Source organism: Phyllostomus discolor, chromosome 1 (genome assembly GCF_004126475.2).
Source record: "Phyllostomus discolor isolate MPI-MPIP mPhyDis1 chromosome 1, mPhyDis1.pri.v3, whole genome shotgun sequence".
NCBI classification, from domain to species: domain Eukaryota; kingdom Metazoa; phylum Chordata; class Mammalia; order Chiroptera; family Phyllostomidae; genus Phyllostomus; species Phyllostomus discolor.
In genome coordinates, this window is record NC_040903.2 from 74,465,720 (window position 1) to 74,486,407 (window position 20,688).

General features: G+C 41.0%; 1 protein-coding gene across 1 annotated transcript in view; it reads left to right on the top strand.

Annotated features, from left to right (window-relative positions):
* The window catches only part of IL15RA (interleukin 15 receptor subunit alpha), a 38,063-nt gene extending 18,036 nt beyond the window's left edge, over positions 1-20,027 (top strand). Inside the window, 5 exon segments of the mRNA XM_028506232.2 lie at positions 4,690-4,884; positions 8,645-8,836; positions 9,487-9,519; positions 17,360-17,438; positions 19,218-20,027. Of these exon segments, the coding sequence (XP_028362033.1) occupies positions 4,690-4,884; positions 8,645-8,836; positions 9,487-9,519; positions 17,360-17,438; positions 19,218-19,326 (608 nt within the window). The 3' untranslated portion in view covers positions 19,327-20,027.
* Positions 20,028-20,688: the final 661 nt, after the last annotated feature.

Sequence of the window (20,688 nt, forward strand, 5' to 3'; positions counted from 1 at the left end):
CCAAGTATGTTTGTTGCTAGTATGTCATCACTTCTAAGCACTGTCAGAGGACAGAGCTAGCACACACACACATACACATACATACTTGCATGTACACACTCACATGCACACACATAGACACATATACACACATGGGTATGTACACACACTAATTATATACTGATACCTCCAACCTCAATTCTATTCCAACACCATAGGGTGTGGGGGGACTCTGACTGGATGAGAATAAGTCTACCAAGACATGATCTGCTTAGGGAGGAAAAGTGGCCAATCTCTCACAGGAGAAGGGCCAGGAGCCTTTTCCTCAATGAGCTTTTATTGGGTTCAATTTGCACAGGAATACAGATAAAGTTCATCAGTCACTGTCAGGCGGTAAGGATCAAACAATAGATAGCATACAAAGAACTCTGAGTGCTTATTCTGAGTCAGGGTCAGATAGCTAAAGGGCCATAAAACTTTGGGAAACAAACTCATTTCATGCTTGGACCCTTATCAGAAACTTGAGGACACTTAGCAAAGCAGGTTTCACAGGATTTTATGCTTGCTTTCTTAGGCCTGATTGCCCCCGGGGAACTGCTCATGCCTGCCCTGGGCTGCACCACCATCTAGCATTGTTTCAGGCTTACATCAGGCAGGGGAAGTACGGCAGCCAAGAGATTAAGAGGCTTCTTGCAGGCAGAATGAGGACTAGGCTATGTCAAAGCTCAGGGGTGAGGGTCCATCACCCTGTTTTTCTATAGCCTCCAAGTCCTTCCCTGAGGGCCCCTTTATGACCATGACTGTCTTAGGTCATCCCTCCCTTGAGGAATCTTACCCTTCTTTGGCTAACCAGTCATCTGCCCAGGGCCAAGCAGGATGAAGTGAAACAGCCAGAGGTGGTACCCCTACCAGGAAGACAAGCTTTGTCTCCTTAGTGCCTTGTGGTCACAAGTTCTCTTACTCAGCCTTAGCCATGGGCGGTTACAGTTTCTGAAACTAGGCAGGGCAGTTCCCAACAACAGGGTACATTCTTCTGATCCCCTCCCCCTTTCCACAGTTATAACTTCTTCCTCCAACACTGTTACTGGGTTTGGCTGGGTTTGTTCCACTCATTGATGATGACTGGTTCCTACAGATTTTTCAAGAAGAAAAGGAGAGATTACAGTGATTTAAGACCTGTGCCCTCAAATTTAACAGCAGAGGTGGGCATGGGAAGAACATATGCAGAAGCTGCAAATAATCACTATTTACTCAGGATCTGGCAAAGCTTGTTTTCCCTTTTACAACAGTGGTTCTCAACGGTGTGCATAGCACGTCTCCTGTGAATCTTTTCCTACCTGGTGTGTAAAATTCATTGGTGCTATAACTGCATATAACTGCAGCAATAACGTTTGGCAGAAGGGATGTTGAGCTGAGAGGGGTACTACCTCCTATGAATCTAAGGTCAAGAGTAGTAAGTCAAGCCATCCCTTCAAAAGACTGCATATTTATGGGAAGCTGTAAGAACTCTGGGCTCTTAGATTCACAGCACTGTCCCACCCGCATGAGAACGAGCTCTGAGGGATAACCACATGATTCACATGTTAGCCCCGATGCCCTTCTACTATAGCAGCAATGCTTTAAAGCTCTTGCTGACACGGTTGCTATTGCTTTGACTTTTTAAATCCCCTCAAGTGATAGGCCACATATGTTTTATTTCAAAATGAGCTACAAACACTCAGAGCTGAAAGCCACTGTCCTAAATGGAGAAGACTATTTCAACACTTAGAAGACATAGAACAATTTGCCGACAAAAATCTCCAATTTGAAAATAACACAGAAGACAGTGAAGACTGAAAAAGGCAACCAAGGAGAGATAAAAATCAATTCAGATTCAGAACATTATTTAAAATTAAAATCAGTTGGAAAATTGAACTTGAGGACTATCTGGCAAATAACAATGTTTTGGATGGGATTCAGGCAAGTAAGGTACAACCCACAGGCCAGATGGAACACAGAGAGGACCGTAAATGAAGTAAACTAGTAGCTAGACTCCTCCTCTCTAATAACTTTGTTCAGAGAAGTGAGGAGGAAATACTTTTTTCAGAAATTAGTAAGGTAAAATGATTATCCTATGATCTCACTGAAAAGAAAATGAAAATGTTCGAGCTCACTATAGAAGCCACATAAGTGAAAAGAGAACATGGAGACTAGCAGCATGGAGTGACAAAGGATGACACAGATTATATATATAACAAATAAGAACAAAAATCAGTAATCCATTTTCTCTCTTGAGATTAGGAAGACCAAGTGAAGCCTGGAGTGACTGACTCCTTGGGCTGTCATAGCTCAGGTGGGCTCAGGTATGAGGTATGCTGAAACCTTGGAGTCAGAGCCTGAGGAGGAAGAATTTCTGAAGCAGGAAGAGAGGGTCTGATAGCTGGCCCACAGGGTTGCCTGTCTGGAGCCTGTCAGGCACTTGACAGTAGATTGTCTTAGCATTCTGACTTCTAAAATGGCTCCCTCTGATTCTGAAATCTGCAGAGGCCCACCTGACCAGTAGGACATGGCATAAGGGGTCCAGGAGACTATGATCCTGGGAGTCAGGTGAATAGTTATCCTGGTGATTCTGGCAGTCATTCTCTGACATCCAAACCTAGCCATCAGCTGAAAAGTGTGGAAATCCAGGAACTGCTCTCTGGAGAAAAAGGTGTGCAAGACCAGGGCAGAGGGTCAGGGTCCTCTTGTAGAAAGCTAGAGTTTCTAGGCAGAGGCAGGCAAATCCACAGGAAGCAGGTGAGATAGAAGGAGAAAACTGTTATTTAGTTAAAGCTGACACAGATCCTGCCTGACCAAAAGAAGGTTCTGGCTGCTGGAAAACAGGTACCGATTTATTGGAGTAAATCAGACAAGATTGGTTTATTTGAAAGATACCAAAATAAATCTGCATCACCTAAACACCCAGGTAAAGATCAGGGACATTTCCCAGGATGGATGGAGATTTGCATTCCAGAATCCAGAATCCAGAATCCTCACCATGACGTTCAGAGTTGTGGAAGATGATCAAACTTTCCAGAATCTGTCCCCCTCCAGGCCTAGCACACAGTCTAATCCAGATAGATGGCCAAGCTCACCTCATCCATTTGGGAGTTAGGCTATTCACAGCCCTCCCCAGTAGCTAAATCATCAGACTTTCAGCTAGAATTGCCTGATCCTGGCACATTCCTAAGCTCAGATATTAGAACAAATACTAGGTGTCGTGCTAACAAGCCATTAGACCAGCTCTGGGTTTATCCTGAAGATCTACTGAGCATCTGTCTGTAGAGCAGTGTCACAAAATGAAATGAGGAGACATGACTGAGCAAGCCCCAGGACACTGATTTTAGCCATTAAGTTTCAAACCAAGAAAATCTTGGGTTCTAAATCTTGCTCAATTAGGTCAATTTCTAATTAGGAGGAAGGAAGAATTTGTAACACAGTTTTATAGCAGTTTACACTAGGTGCATAATAAATAATAGCAATTTTGCATAATGAAAAAAGTTATTTTTTCTTTTTTGCAAGTTTTATTGTTTCATAATGTAGAAAAACATCTGAAGTACTCCTACAACTCACTAACTCATTAAATGTCTTTAATACTTATGTTGGATGCTTTTATGTGGGGAAGGAAATTTTCCTAGGATGCAAAAATATCAACAGGCCATAAATAATTAACAGCAACAAAAAGTCAGTAATAAATACAGCATCCTCAAAAGGAAGTGGCCAACATTTCAATCTAAGGCAAATATCCTCAGACACTAACTTGTAAAACTCCTCATTTCCACAGAACAGAACTAGAGCCCCATTGCCAGAATTTTTAGTTGAAGTTTCGGAGTCAGAATTTAATTCCAGCTTCCACAAAAGTAGAGCTGTCTGGGGAAATTCGTCTTGCCTCTTATTATTAGGTCAGACTTAAGCTAGGCCTGGAGTTGAGGAAGAGAGTTCATCCATTCACTCTTTGAACAACTATTTCTTGAGCACCTGCTCCTGCCAGGTACTGCATTAGGATCAGGGAATACAATGTTGACAGAACAGACATGACCCCTATCCTCTCTGGCTTGCAGTGCAGATGGTGAGACATGTATTCATTACATCACCTCAATATCTGAAAAGCAACCATGAAACAACTACATGGAGAAAGAACACAGAACTATGCAACCTGACTGACTGTGGGGGTGGGGGAAGACTTTCCTGAGGAAGGACGGCAGATGGCCAGCCAAGAGTGGGCTAAGAGGAAGATTGGGGACCTAATGAGTGGCATGGGGGGACCAAAGGCCCATGTGGCCAGGGAAGAGTAGCTAGTGAGGCAGTCAGGGCCAGTTCTAGAAGATTCTTTAAGACTTAAGGATTTTAATTTTTATTCTAAGAGCAGCAGAAAGTCAGGTAAGAATGAGGCCATGAGATACGCATTTCTGAAGATGATGTTGGCTGCCTGGAGGCTACTGGTGTTTGTTTAGGCAAGAGAGCGCAGAGGCTTGGTGTGGATGAGGCAGAAGAGAAAGACAGAGATGGATACCTTTTAGAGAGATCGAGGTTGGTGCATGGGAAGTGGAGGGTGAGGCAAAGGAGGTTTTCACTGATAACTCCTCTCTCTCTAGCTATGCTGGATGACTGGCACCTAAGGCAAGGTTTCTGGGAGGCTTCTGAACAAGTTGAAATGTGCTAATCTCTCCCCTCATATCTGTACTTTTGCAGGTGCCACATGCTCTACCCCCACATATGTTGAACATGCAAACATCCAGGTCAAAAGTTACAATGAGAACTCCAGGGAGCGGTATACTTGTAACTTTGGTTTCAAGCGTAAAGCTGGGACGTCCAGCCTAACTAAGTGCCTGCGTAACGAAGATACAAACATTACCCAGTGGACAATTCCCAGTCTCAAGTGCATCAGTGAGTAGCCATCCCTGCCCTACCCCTCCCCTCCACCCTTGCCAAGGACACACAGACAGCAGTGCTGCAATATGGGTCACTAAATGAGTCCATCAGAGAGGCCAAGGGATTTGTGTTGAGGCCTGATGCTAAATACAGCAACGGGGCTCTAAACACCTCCTGGAGGTGGAAATACATGGGCTTTGGTGGGGAGAAGGGGGCTCACACAATTCTGGTTTCAGACCTTGGCTCTGCTACTTAAATCTGTGAGACCTTGGGCAAGGGCCTTAACACCTCAGAACTCCAGGTTTCTCATCTAGAAAATGGATCTGATGTCAATATTGTGGCTTGTAGGAGAATTAAGTGAAACCTGGTAAATATTAACTATTATTACTATCAATGCTTTAAGATTATGGTAGCAAGAATTTGGCTACGGAAAAGGGCGTGTTCTCAAGCATGATTGCTTCCCAGAGAGCTTTTCCAATTTCTCCCTAGGAGAGAGCCTGGAGGAAAATGATTGCCATTTTCTCCATTGGTATCTACCTGAGAAGACTGGGGAGACACAGGGCACAGATTCCCTTTACTCAGTCACCCAAGTCTGGTGTCCAGTCAGTGCTCCAGAGCAAATGTGAGGGAAAGTTGCCAGAATCAATTTTTTAAAACCATCTACAACTGAATAACCATGCCAGAAGGAGCTGAATAATCTTGCTGTGGAAGCCAAATTGTGCCATGTCTAGAAATATTAATCCCTTTACTCTAGAAAAATAAAGATGAACCCACAGTCTTCCAAGAGAATTCTGATTTAACATTTATTGCTCACTGGTATATGTCCGACAGCGAGCTAGATACTTTCTCATATAACATTTGTGAAAATTCCCAATCTTTCTGTGGGGGGAGCTGACCAGAGGAGGTTGTTCCATAGCAAACTCATTCTGTTGAAGGACTCTTTGGAGAGCCAGACTTCCTCATTGAATTCATAGTGGTTAGATCACCTGGCGGCCCCTCCCCCTCTCTTTGCATTACTGTCAAAGGCAGGGCAATGAGGAAGCCTCCTCCTCAATGCATAAGACTGACAGATCCTTTCCCTGAACTATCTTATCAAGGATGCTTAAATATATACCCTTGGAAGTTGGAGATAGCACCTCCTTCTGGGAAAAAGGCAGACATGGTGATGCCATTAATAAAAGACTTAGATCCCCTGAGCTCACACTTCCTCTGCTGTGATGAAGCCTGCTGGATTTATCTGTTTAGGTCCAGCCATGTTGCCCCTGGGGGGCCTGGAGATGAGGGAATTGATGCAGACATACTGCTGTAACTGCTGCCTGCTGTGTTTGCAGCCTGTGTTTGCATCTGCATGAGAACTGCAGGTTGGGAAACACTGTAGTTTATTTCTTGTGCTTCTGATCTAGCCTAGGAAGCCAGAGGTATCTATTTTAAATATGTATATTTATTTTTTATTTAAATCCAGTTCTGAAGCTGCCCCAGGTCCCACCCTCAAGAGCATAAATGCCATGTGGTTGTCCTCTCTCTAGGAGACCCCTCCCTGACTCGCCTGAGGCCACATTCCACAGTAGCACCGACAGGGGTGACCCCAGAGCCAGGCAGCCCCTCCCCTTCTGGAAAAGGTAGGAATGTTGGAAATGTTTTAAGGACTTTCATTCTCTTTTAACACTCAGGTGCTCACACAGCCCTCAGATTCATGGACCACTGCTCCACTACGAATTTATATAATAGGAAACATTCTTTTAAAGTCAAGAAAAAAACTTAACTTTAGCTTCATTTTCCATTTTAAATCAAAGGTGCTTCATATCCAGGTTTTATATGTGCATGATTAATAAGGTTTGAAATCCACTCTTACTACGTCAGATCTAACTTAATTGTAGACTGCTACCTTCGTCAAAACTGGGGAGGGTCTGGGATTTTGCCTGTCTCACGTGTTAGCCTGCCACAGCTCCAGGGGTACTGGCAGAAGACACAACACTGCTGGATCAGATACTTGTTGGGGCCATCACTTTCTAAAGTATGTAAATGTTGAATTGCTGTGTTGTACACCTGAAATTAATACTGTATGTCGATTATAAATAATTTATTTTATTTTTTTAAACAAATTCTTTTTTTAAGATTTTATTTATTTTATTTTTAGAGAGGGAAGGGAGGGAGGGAGAGAGAGAGAGAGAGAGAGAGAAACGTCAATGTGCGGTTGCTGGGGGTCATGGCCTGTAACCCAGCCATGTACCCTGGCTGGGAATCGAACCTGGGACACTTTGGTTCCCAGCCCGTGCTCAATCCACTGAGCTACGCCAACCAGGGCTAAATAATTTATTTTAAATCAACAACAGAAAACAGTACATGAGTTCTGGTCCTACAAGGAGCTCTGTAAGGGTTAATAAAGAAATAAATGGCTCTCAGAAATGTGAGAGAGCCCTGCAGAATTGCCTCCCAACAATCCTGAACATCAGCAAATTGACTGTGATGGCTCTAGTGTAGAAGCATTTGCACAGCACTGTCAATGTCCCAGATTTCCACTGAGTCTTAAGCAATCATCTACCCCAATTTCCTCAGCACTGTGTCAGGTTAAGAAAATTCAAAATCTTGGGTGCCAAATATCATGGGACAATGTGCCCCGTAACCTACGATACCCTCACTTTACACTTAACTCTCGACCTTTTGTGTCCCATTATCCAGTTTGTGGCTTTTCCTGGCCCTTGTCTCCTCCCCTCCAGGCATAGCCATCCTGTCCTGCTTGACATGCCTTCCCGAGGGCACTGGTTCCTAAACGTGGCTATCCACCGGGATCACCTTGGAACTCTGGAGAGCCATCTGGGAATCAGAATTCTAGAGGCTCTGAGGGTGATTCTTAGGTCACCAAAGCTGAGAACCACTGCTAAGGGGAGGGTAGAGAAAGGGAGGGGCCAGAGAAATTTCCCTCCTGGTTATTTGGCTACAGACAGAAGGAAGAGGTTGAGGTACTGGCTATATTTAAGTTCGGGGTAATTCTAAAGCTCCTTTGATCAGAGTCACATCTGATTAACCCAATTGATAAGAATAATTAAGTGGCCTCTCCTGGTCCTGCCTTCGTGTGCCAAACACTTGATCAGATGAAACTGCACAGTTGAAATCTCAGATGTGAGGGTGTCATCTTTGATGCAGAGTGATGTGGCAAGGGGCACTTGGATGGGATGGCCCTGGGGGAGCTCAATCTGCACAGTACCTGGTGTGCCTGCAGCCTGGGAAGTATGAGGAAGTGACAAAGGACTACAAGGCATGATAACTTCTCACAGCATCTGTGGCTAGAAGTGCATGGGGAAGTGGCCCCAACAGTGTGGTCAGACAGCCAAAGATGCTGAGACTGGGGCAAAGCTGGACATTCTTCAAATACACTCTGTAGTTGAGATGGCCTGATATCAGGCTTCCCCTCCTTTAGAAGTGTTGTGAAAACACGTGTAAAAGAATCTAAAACCCACATCCCAGTTGTCTTTGGCAAATACTGTATCACTTGTTTTCTTGAGATCAATCTCCCCTAGTAAACAAGTCTGGCTCTACTCTAATCTTTGAGATATTTAACTTACATGCACTATGACATGTCACTATAAATTCTCTAGCATTCTCAAAAGTCTGTGGCCATTAAGGGATTTTCATGAAGAGCCGTGAAACATGTGCTGGGGGAGAGCTGGCCCAGGGTGGGCTCGATTACAGCAGGTATTACATTCACTCCATTCTGGAGCTGAGAAAGTGACTATTCTAAACATTGGTGTTCTCCATGTGTTGCACCTTCCTACAGAGCCAGCTTTCACTTTCAAGTCAGACACCACAACGGCCACAAAGCCAGGTACTACACCCCACTCCAGGCTGATGACACCAAATCCTCCTGCAGAAACCACAGAGGTCACTGGGAATGAGCCCTCCCAAGACCAATCTCAAACAACAGCAAAGGCCTTGGAACACACTGTCTCTGCCTCTCTGGAGAAGCCAGGTTAGCATTGGCTTCGCATGCTTTCGGAGCAGTCAGCCTCTGCCTGCATGACATTATACCATCCAAAGTCAGGACAACTTAGCAACCCTCTGCCACCTGCTTTCTGTCTGCTGCAGCCTTCTTGCTCTGATCTCTATTTTTGTGCTCCATCCTGGCTCAGTCCGATGGAAAAAAAAAGTCCATCTCCCATGTGTGACAAGGCTCACCGTATTAACCTGATTTGCCAAGAATCTGAAGATCTGCCTCCTCGCAATATAGGAGGACAGAGGAAGCTTTCCACCATTTGGAGTCATGATCTATGGGATGGAGGAGCTCTCGGTAATTTGTATCTTCTGTAAGGGCATATCTGATTATATTTTTTCTTTTTCATTTAAAAAATTTTTTGTTGTTGTTCAATTACAGTTGTCCCCATTTCCCTCTCCCCCCCACCGCCTTTACTTGTAAGGGCATATCTGATTCACAAGTGTGGCCCAGCATCTAAAAGAAATAATTACTTTGCTTGTTCTTTGCTAAGATGAGTTTGGCTTTGCCAGACATGAATTTCTCAAGGCTTTAAGATGAGAACCAAATTGTCCAGAATTTCTCCTGCTTAATGAGAACAGTGCCTTTAGAACTACAGTCATAATTGAGATGCAATCTCTTCTCTGCAGGTGCACATGCATACAATTCCACAGCTGTCTCTGGTAAGTATTTACCTTTGTCATGGCAGTGTTGATGCTCGGAGGACCATGGTCCCAGGAAGCTGAACAGTCCTGGTTTGTGCCAGCTGTCCCTGCACGATCACTGCTAGCATTTCCTTTCACTCTCAAAAGTATCTCAGTTTAGAGACAAAGTTACATGATCACCCTATTTATAGAATTCTTTATTTGACATCAGTTATCTTTATCTTGGTACCTTCCCACTGTCAGCCTCCTGATATGGAAACCAGAGAGTAGACACATCATGAAAAGGGGTTATTCACTCATTCAGCAATTCAGTTCTGCTATCAGGGCCAGACTTCTGTCCCGAATTATTAGGAACCACAAGTGAGTGCTGGCTTCATTGAGATGATGTCCTGCCAACACATAGGTTGCACTACTCTCCCAGAGTGTTAGCACCACGTACGTACAGCCAGACTGTTCAAATTTCTCAGGCTAGAAGGCTTCTTTTTACAGAAGACGAAAGAACACTAAGGCTAGAAGATAGAATGTCTCAGGAAGTGTAAGTAGGAAAATTAAAAAGTGTTAGCAAGAATGAAAGAAAAAGATGAAAGGAGAGGAGAGCTCAGAGAAGAGGAGAGAAAAAGAGAAACAGAAGCAAAAAGAGAGAAATGCAAGTAGTAAGAAAGGATCTAATACTTTTGTCTGACGGGTTTTCAAATGAACCCCAAAAACTACTAATTTCACATGGGCAAAAATGATTTTTTTTTCTGATTTCCAAGTTTTTCTGCTAGAGAAAGATTCATATTTTTGTGGTTACATTTTATCTGCATTAGTGTCATCTGGAAAAAATCAAGTGGCTTTGGTCATTTCAGCAGTTCGTTGATTAAAATGGCTTTTTAAAAAAATCAGTCATATATGCAAAGGCAAGACATTTCAGAAAGGCTCTTTGTAGAGTATTTTCATAGAGAAACTATGGCATTTAATAACAAGGATGTGGAAACAAAAATATGTTTATCATTTAAGAGGAGACCAATAAATAAAGAAGCCAAGCTAATTTTTCTTTTTATGTCATGTACTGCATTAATCTTTCTACAGTTTTAAAATTTTTATTCATTTTTTTTAAATTGATAATATTTGCGCATGGTTTAAAAATTTTTTTAATTACAAAAAGATATATGTAGTAAAAAGTAAGCCCTGTGTCTAAAAAATCCCCTTGCTGGAAGGAAGAAACTCCTGTTCCCAGATTTCTGCGGGCCTTTTCAGAGAAAGTCAGGATGTAACCACGCACAGAGGATGAATGGTGCTGGCCAGTCAGGTGTTTTATTGTCACTGTTCTGCGCCCTGTTTGTTTCCATTAGTGGTATACCTTGGAGATCCTTCTACATCAATACATAAAACCATGTTATTCTTTTTAACAGCTTCAAAATATTCCATAGCATGAATTTGCCACAATTTATTCAGCCAAACCCTATTTGGACATGTGATTGCTTACATTCATTGGCTATGTTACATGATTAATTGGAAAACCGTGTATTGTTCTGCATATGTGAGAGTATAGCTATAGGATAAAATCCTACACATAAAATTTTGGGACCATATTTCTATATAGATTTTCAAACTATTTTATTGTGGGCTATAATCTAGAATATATATTTTTTCCAATTCGTGTCTCTCACTGGGTTAAACTATGAGAAAGTCACTCCTAAATTCTGAAATGTAATATAATAAACATAAACTAAACATGTACAATAGACAAAGATATCTATGTGCAAGGAACTGTTAAAATACAGAGATTTAAAAGAAAAAAATAGCTTTAAACCTTTCATATTACATGAATAAGAATGTCTTCTTTCAAGCTGCTTAAAATATAAAGATAGCATGTTAACAATTATAGGACAGAGCAAGTAATTTCAGCAGGGAGATGAAAACTAGATATATTTCATTTGTATTACTTGAGTTTCATCTCCTAAGAAGGTATATGCTAAAATGAATAGCATGCTTATTTTATGAAAACACATAGTGATAATGCATTCAGAGTATGTCACGTACAATTGCAGGCACCTAAGACCTAAGAGTACGCCCAAGACTGTTACCAGTGACAGAGGTACTTGCTGGTGCCCTAGGCATCAGTGGGTGTTGTTATTTCTATATGAATAAGCAATCAGTTGAGTCCCTCTTTGTAAGGAAATATAAATAATGCTTCACTATAGTGGTCGCTCAGTCAATGTTTAATGTTTTAATCAGCCCATTGATACTACCAATATCATAACTTGGTTTTTTTTAAATAAGTTTATAAAAGGTATCACAACTTTTAAAGTTGCTATTTTTGGTGCTATAGAAAATGGTAAATAGTAGATGCTGAATAAATATTGAAAAATTTGCAAATTGGTAAGTGAATTTGAGGGCTTTAACCTTTGAATAAATATTAAAGTGTGACTCATCATTTTTCATTGCCTTCAATATCTACCGCCTCCTTTGGCAGTCATCAATATCTTTATTCAATAATTCCAATATCTGCTCTCTGATTCTCAACTAAGGTATTCTTGAAGAGTCTCAATTGTAAAAAATAAGGTCAAAAATGCTAACTATGACAGTGTTCACATAGCCATATTCATGTAGTACACTGGGAGCAGGAGTTTGATTTTCTGAATGTGTTACAGCTGTAGTCAGGTCATCGGAAATAAGTTCGCTGTGCTCAGTCTGCTCGACCTTTCATAGGAGCTGCGTCTCTGTCATTCATCTGTCCAGTCAATGCAAATTGAGATCCTATTTTGTGCCAGATATGGTCCTAAACTGCAATGAAATGCAGATTTCTCATTAAAAAGCAAATAGCACTTACTTTTTAAAAAACATTTTTCCTTTTTATTGAATTTATTGGGGTGACTTGTTAACAAAATTACAGGTGTCAGGTGTATAGTCCCACAGCACGTCGTCTGTACGCTGTGCTGTGTGTTCACCTCCCCAAGTCAAGTGTAAATGGTACTTGAAATGTGCATACTTCAACTTATGGAATGTTAATGATTTTATTCAATCAATTAAATATTGATTATCTACTCTGACCACAACACTTAGAATGTTCTCAGCATAGTAAGAGATAGAAAAGAAACTAGGAAAAGTGCCCAGGCATAATGAATTGACGTTCTTTTTCAAAATTGCCCTCATCAAATACAAACACACAAGGATCCTGGGCACAGCAACATCAGAAATGTATACTAAGCCCTGGCTGGCGTAGCTCAGTGGATTGAGCCCGGACTGCGAACCAAAATGTCACAGGTTCGATTCCCAGTCAGGGCACATGCCTGGGTTAAAGGCCATGGCCCCCAGCAACCACACATTAATGTTCCTCTCTCTGTCTTTCTCCCTCCATTCTCTCTCTAAAAATAAATAAATAAAATCTTTTTAAAAAAAAGGGACAGATGTGTTAAAAAAAAAAAAAAGAAATGTGTACTATTCCCTGAATGACCTAGTTTGCAGGTGTTGCTAAGGAATGGCAATTCCCTATATATTCACAAAGGACCTTTCATCAAACACGTTGAATAGTGGCCACTGGGTGTCTGGACTGCCTCACAGCCTCAGACCCAACATGCACTGTAGGTTGAACTCAGGGCAGCAGCACTGACCTTCTTGGCCTCCTGTGTAATAATCCACTTTTTCTCCTCCCTTTCCCAGACTCTAATCCTCTTCTCTCATCCTCCATCTCGCCAAATCTCTCTCACTTCCTATTTCTCTAACCCATGCACCACCCCCAACCCCGAGGAAACATGAAAGGGTGGAGAATTGTGGCAGTTGATATTTTAGTCCATTGTTTTAGTGATTCTGGTTTCAATTTCTCTACTAAATTTGTCTGTTATAACTAAGGAAGAGGCCAAACATTTGATTTTAATTCACTAAATTCAAATTGCTTTGTTTGGATCACTGGCTCAGAAGACCTCTTCTCACTTGAGTTTGAGTCTGCAGTTTTTATTCTCATTAAAAGGAAACCGGAAGAAGCATTGTGAAACACAACTATTGTTTACATTGACTTGCCTTTTCCAATAAATCTCTCTATAAACAGTAAATGCACACTAAGCGGATTAGTCAGTGTGAAGAAATAGCTTATCATAGGCTGCAATATCTTTGCTAATAACAGATTTCTGACTTTTAGTCCTGCTGATGAGTAATATTAAGTTTGAAAACTCAAAACATCTGTCACCAATTTCCCATGTTTTCTGTTCCTTCTTTTGGAACAAGTTTTCTATGCTTACTTCTACTGAAAGTAGTTTTGAAGACTTGTAAAATTATAAAGTTTTGCCCAAATTTTTGAGGGAAAAATAAGGGTGCGTATTATATATGGGTGTTAGTAATTCTGCATCTATATAAATGTTTTTAATTCTTTTATTTATGCTGATGCATTTAAAATGTAACTTTAAAAAGCAATAATGATATCTGTATGCAAAACAATGCCCTGGAATACAATAACTGGTTTAGTTTCTAAATATAAACAAATAAATAAATAATTGAATTAAAAAATTAAAATGAAAGATTTTTTTCCTGAAAGTGTGGACCAAAAAATGTGGGTGTGCATCATATATGGCAAAATATGGTCCTTTCTCATGTCCTTAGAATTCCTAAAAGCAGAATTGGAGAGTCAAAGGAGATAGTCTTCTCTAAAGCTTTTGTTATGCTGCCGACTCCCCTTGAGGAAAACTGCATGCATTTACACTCCTACCCAGGAGACAACCTGGTTTTGCCACACATCCATGTATTTAGCTGTTTTTCAAGACAGTTGTATTTTGAAAACTGAGCCATGGGATATTCCTCTTGCCCACAAAGTTATGTGTTGGTTTTATAGGCACAGGTCCGAAAAGCTTAATAGCCTAGGAGACGGAAGTGACTCATGGTCCCCAGTGAGACAGCTGGTTGTCCAGATGTTTAGGGTTGTCATGGGGCAGCTAGGTGATTTTTGCAGGGAGATTTCATAACATTAAGTCAAACTGGCCAAATTTGCTTGGAGCTTATTATTTACACAAGTGTTTTAAAAATAGCTATGCTCACCCTGCCCACAGGATAAGCCTTTTGCTTCCACACAAAGATCCCACTGTTCAGGTCTAATAAATCTAAAAGCTGTCATCACTGCTGGCCTTCCACCCTTAACTCCTCCCACCCCTCTGTGCTGTCCCTTACAACTCAGTCCACATGTTTTGTTCCTTTTCTTAAATATTACCTTATTCTCCTCTCATCTGTAGGACCTCTCTTATAACACTTCTTCCTTCTCCTTATCACCCTTCCTCTGTCATAAAAAGTAGCAAATAAATAAATAATGATAATGAAATTGGAAGACAAATGGCACTGCAAGCTATCATTTCTATTTTCTTTTTCCTTTGGTTCTAGCCTTTTATTTGCAGTTCATTCTTGATTTTACTTTATTATTTTTAAATATATTTTATTGCTTATGCTATTACAATTGTCCCATTTCCCCCTTGACTCTCCTCCACCCTGCACCCTCCTCCCACCCCCATCCCCCCTTTAGTTCATGTCCATGTGTCATACTTATAAGTTCTTTAGCTTCTACATTTCCCGTACTATTCTTACCCTCCCCCTGTCTATTTTCTACCAACCATCTATGCTACTTATTCTCTATACCTTTTCCCCCTCTCTCCTCCTCCCACTCCCCTGTTGCTAATCCTCCATGTGATCTCCATTTCTGTGGTTATGTTCTTCTTCTAGTTGTTTGCTTAGTTTGTTTTCATTTTTGTTTTAGATGTCGTTGTTAATAACTGTGAGTCTGCTGTCTTTTTACTGCACATGTTTTTCATCTTCTTTTTCTTAGTAAGTCCCTTTAACATTTCATAAAAGAAGGGCTTGGTGATGATGAACTCCTTGAACTTGACCTTATTTGGGAAGATCTTTATCTGCCCTTCCATTTTAAATGAAATCTTTGCTGAATAGAGCAGTCTTGGATGTAGGTCCTTGCCTTTCATGACTTGGAATACTTCTTTCCAGCCCGTTCTTGCCTGTAAGGTCTCTTTTGAGAAATAAGCTGACAGTCTGATGGGAATTCCTTTGTAGGTAACTGCCTCCTTTTCTCTTGTTGCTTCTAGGATTCTCTCCTTCATTTTAATCTTGGGTAATGTAATTATGATGTGCGTTGGTGTGTTCCTCCTTGGGTTCAACTTCTTCGGGACTCTCTGAGCTTCCTGGACTTCCTGGGAGTCTATTCCCTTTGCCAAATTGGGGAAGTTCTCCTTTATTATTTGTTCAAATAACTTTTCCACTTGTTGCTCTTCCTCTTTTCCTTCTGGTACCCCCATAATTCAGATGTTGGAACGTTTAAAGACGTCCTGGGTGTTCCTAAGTCTCTCCTCATTTTTTTGAATTCTTATTTCTTCATTCTTTCCTGATTGGATGTTTCTTTCTTCTGGTCACCTACACCTTCCTTCCTACACCATTGATTTGAGTCCTGGTTTCCTTCCCATCATTACTGATTCCCTGTACATTTTCCTTTATTTCACTTAGCATAGCCTTCGTATTTTCATCTAATTTGCAACCAAATTCAACCAATTCTGTGAGCATCCTGATTACCAGTGTTTTGAACTGTGTATTTTATAGGTTGGCCATCTCTTCATTGCTTAATTGTATTTTTTCTGGAGCTTTGATCTGTTGTTTCATTTGGGCCATGGTTTGTTTGTTTGTTTGTTTTGTCTTAATGCACCTGTTACACAGTGAGGGGTGGAGCCTTAGGTGTTCACCAGGGCTGGGTAACCCACATCACTGTGTTGTGGAGCTGTATGTGGGACAGGGGTCTGAGAGGGAACAATGGCATTTGCTCTGCTCTCTGCCACATTTCAGTCACTTCCCCCACAGCCCCCAAGCAAACTGGGCCCTTCTGGTGCTGATTCCCATGTGGGTGGGTTTGTTACGTTCTAGGATCCTGTGGGTCTCTCCAACAAACTTTCCTGTGAGGCTGGGAGTTTCTCCCAGCATCTCAACCCCCACAGGTGTTTTCAATCAGCATTTTGAGGCTTTATTTCCCTGAGCCAGGACCCTGGGTTGCGCAGTGTGTCTCATTCCCCGGTTTTGCCTAGTTTATCTGCACACAAATGTGGGAACCGTCCAGTCTGCCAGCCACCTTGTGCACTGTGCCTATCCACATTCTACTGCCTCACCGGGTCCACCAGCTGCAGCTTTGCCTCAACCCCTCTCCGTCCCAGCTCCCCAACTCTGCCCCTCCTACCCATCTGGATGAACGTGTCTACTTTAATTCCCTGGTTGTCAGACTTCCATACAGTTCAATTTTCTGTCAGTTCTGGTTGTTTTTTGTTTCTAAATTGTTGTCCTTATTTTGGTTGTGCGAGGAGGCACAGCGTGTCTACCTATGCCTCCATCTTGGCCAGAAGGCACTGATTAAGCTGTCATTTCAGGTTTCTGCAAAGCTGCAGAAAAGGGGGAAGTCATGTCAAAGGACAGCCAAGGAGGACCCTTGCTGTGTCTGTTGTTTTCCTGACTTTGGAGTTAGCAGCAAGCATTTCTTCTCACAAAGTGCTAGCCTCCTCATCCTCATATGTCCACCTCAGCTTCTGATCCCTCCTGACTTACTCCTGTCCTTTCCCCTCACCATGTCACTCAGCTCAGGAAGCACAAGGATTAGGAGCAGAGGACTGGGTATAAGATGAATGGGGACAGTTTGAACTGGCAGTGTCAGTGGGAAAGAAGTGAACTTTTTGCCCAGATGAATAGATTGGATTTCATGGACCTTAAGAAATGTTAACAACAGTAAACTGGTTGGGAAGGTGTTTGGATCTCTCTTCAGGAACGTAAATTGTAAAGAATTTTTAGATTCTTGGAAATGAATCTGCTACCTGGACTTTTAGCATGATACCAACTTAGTTCTCTTGTTTTACAGTGGCAGTATCCATACCTGTCCTTGTGATTTGTGGAGTGTGTGTGGCATTTCTTCTAGTACGTTACTGCAAAAAATCAAGGTGAGTGGCACAGGAAAATCACACTAGGCAAGATTCTTCCGTTCCTCTGAGAAAAGAGCTTCATTATCATGACTCTGGCCCTTTCCTGTCTAGAGACGCTGGCTCTCACTCTCACCCCTTTCTGTGTTGGCCAAAAGGAGTGTTGGAGCTGAGGAGTCACTGAGCCAGTCCTAGAGAGCCCTTCACTTTCCAAAGCAAGCCACTAATCAGAAATGGGGCCACCAGAACCTAACTGATGACATGGGGCCAATTTTACTGAGAGCCAGCTCAGAAGGAAAGGCTGTGCCAAATAAACAATTTGATATACATGCAATTTGTATCAATTCTTATCACATAGTCATGAATACATTCTTTTGGAACACATATTAAATATGGATATAACTTTTTATAAATATACTCCTTCGTGTCAGCCTTACTTTTATATTTGTAATAATTGAAATTCGACATGTCAGCATTTGTGACCAGATTGTTTCTGCCACTTGCTGAAATTTCAGATTTTACTACTTTTCTAGTCTTCAGTCATTTTCATCATTCTTTCATTAAAGCTTTAAATGATATATTAGCCTTAATTTTATACTTCTATCAATCAGTAATCACTATTTCAGCACTCCAGATTAATGTGGTTGCTCTGGATCCTTCCTCAGCATTACACAATGAATGGATATCAGATTTGTTGAAAATAAACTTTTAGTTACTAGTAAAAAAATTCTTTTCTAAATATCTTATTCATATAAAACTAATCCACCTTTGAGCCTAACTCTGAAAAAAATGAACATTTCATGAAATGCTACTGTAAAACCAAAATGAAAACATCATATAAAAATTTACATAAATCTTCAAAATCTGGCAATACCATCGCAACCAACAAGAAGTGACATAAACCTCACAGTTTAGAAATTAACAAACTAAAGATAATATATTACTTGAACACTTGTCAAAAAACAAAAAAACAAAAAATGTTAAAATGTTGGCAAAAATATGACTTTTAAAAGGATTTTCAAAATGTCCTTATAATAATTTCCATATAGAATGCTGTATTTGGAGTTACACTCTTAAGAAATTGTAATGACTATATTAATTGACTATATTTAAAAAAGAATACACACACAATATGTTAAAAGAATAATACATTAAAAATATATTCTTAAAAATTTTTGAAAATGTGGTATAAATGGCCAATAAATATACTCATAAGAGGAAATATCAATATCCGCAGCCTATGTTAGAGAAATATTCATAAATATATCTTTAAAAATTGGTTAACCTCCAAGAAGCTCAAAGTGTTTATTTTTAAATGTCCTAAAAAGTGCTTATCCACAGGAAGTGGATTCAATAATCCAGGAAAGAAATCAGTGACTCAGATACTCAAGTCCTAAAAAACATGGCAGAAATATGGAATTAAAGTGTTATGCCTCCCCTTCTCTTGTTTACTCAGGAACTGTCAATGTAGTTGTTTGTTTATTTATTTAACACTAAGTGCCAAATCACTACATCATTTTTATCAGGATTATCACATTGGACTTATCCGGGCTCCTAGTCTTTCTCTCCTCTTGTTCTCGCTGTCTGAACTACCACTTTTTAGCAGATAGTTGGCAAAGTGGGGGAAGCTGCTCCAACAGCACTGGGAACTCTGGTGAATGAGGGGATTAAAAATACCAAAATGTGAGTTAAACAGTATCTGTGAATGGAGTTTTCTCCATTTGAGTGTTCAACAGGGACTGTTTACTTCATTTTGGGGCAAGTCCTCTTTTTAAAACCTGTCAATTACCTGCTTTACAGGCAAAATTCCTGGACACCCAGCGTTCAAATGGAAAATATGGAAGATAGACCAATGACTGGGGGAACCGACGGCAGAGAGGAGGACACAGAAAACCACCACATAGCCTAGGAAACTCCAGGGGCCAGTGGGGCCAGCGGGGCCAGCGAGGGCTTGAGTGAAGGCACCAGTTTTGCTCTGGCCAGAGGGAACCTAGAAAAGACTCAAGAGGTTGGGTGCCAAGGAAAGCTGCTGGGATGCTAAAATGATCGGGTATTATTTTATCAACTGTGCCTACCCTAGACACTGCCTGGATGAGTAGGTTCTCCAGTAGCACAAAAACCACATGCCTGGCCCTGCTTAAGATATAGGGCCGAGTTACCAAAGTCCCAGCTTGAAGGCCTCAGGTCTTCCTATCAGGGCTTTTATTCATTATGATATTTACTCAGGATAGCTTATCAGCTTCACTATTTCTTCTGTCCCTCCTCTTGGCTTGCACTTTACAAAGAAAAGAAATATACCTGAGGCTCTAAGTGAACTTAGTAGGCTCCTCTGGCAGGGAAAAATCTATAAGGATGGCATTAGGTTTTCAGCTCCTAAAACTTTCTCCTGTTAGGTGCTCTGCATTTACTGAAAGGGAGGAAAGAGATATTGTGCCCAGTGAATCCTCCTGATTTAAGGATTCAGGAAGAAAATTGAACTCAGTGACATTTTCCGTATATATACATTTATATTTATATTCCCTTATCTATTATATCTACATATTATATGACCTCTATTTTGAAATTGTACCTTGTATAAAAATAAAATGTCTATTTTCAATTAAAAATGTAGTAAAAGAATCACTGAAAGAAATGTACACACACACATAAAACAAAACAAAAAAAACAAGAGGATAAAGAACAGGAATATTGAATCCCAAATGGTTGAGCTCAGCTTCTATAAAAGGAGAAATTCTTGCCTAAAGCTGGATCAGATCACAGTTTTAGAGAATTTCTTATGAGGTTTCCATGTGAGAAGCCACAAGTGGCAGGTTATGGCAGGTATGCTTGGTAAAAACATGCTCTTGTGCTGAATTGTTTTTCTCTTCCTTTCTTTGCTGTTTATAAAATTTTAAAAATAAAATCATGGTTCTATTTCCACCTCCTCATTTTTTAAATGAGAAAATTGAGGCTCAGAGAAGCTGACTTGCCCAAGACTCATGGCTCAATTAATGCCAGAGTTTGAATGGAATTTAGGATGGGGAGGGGGCCGGTGGGGAATAGTAGTCTCTGTCTTATAAACTGGGATCAGCTGCCCAATCACACAGCCAGGGGTAGCTAAGCATTTGGGAGGCGGGATATAGCAATCAATTCATGCTCTGCTAGAAGCTCTCAAAGTGTCATTTCTTCTTAACTTCTTTGTGTTACCAATTTAGATCGTTTCATCAAAAGCAAAGGGTAGGAATTTAAATGCCTGGTGCTGGGAATTTTAGAGCCATACCATTTTCACTAT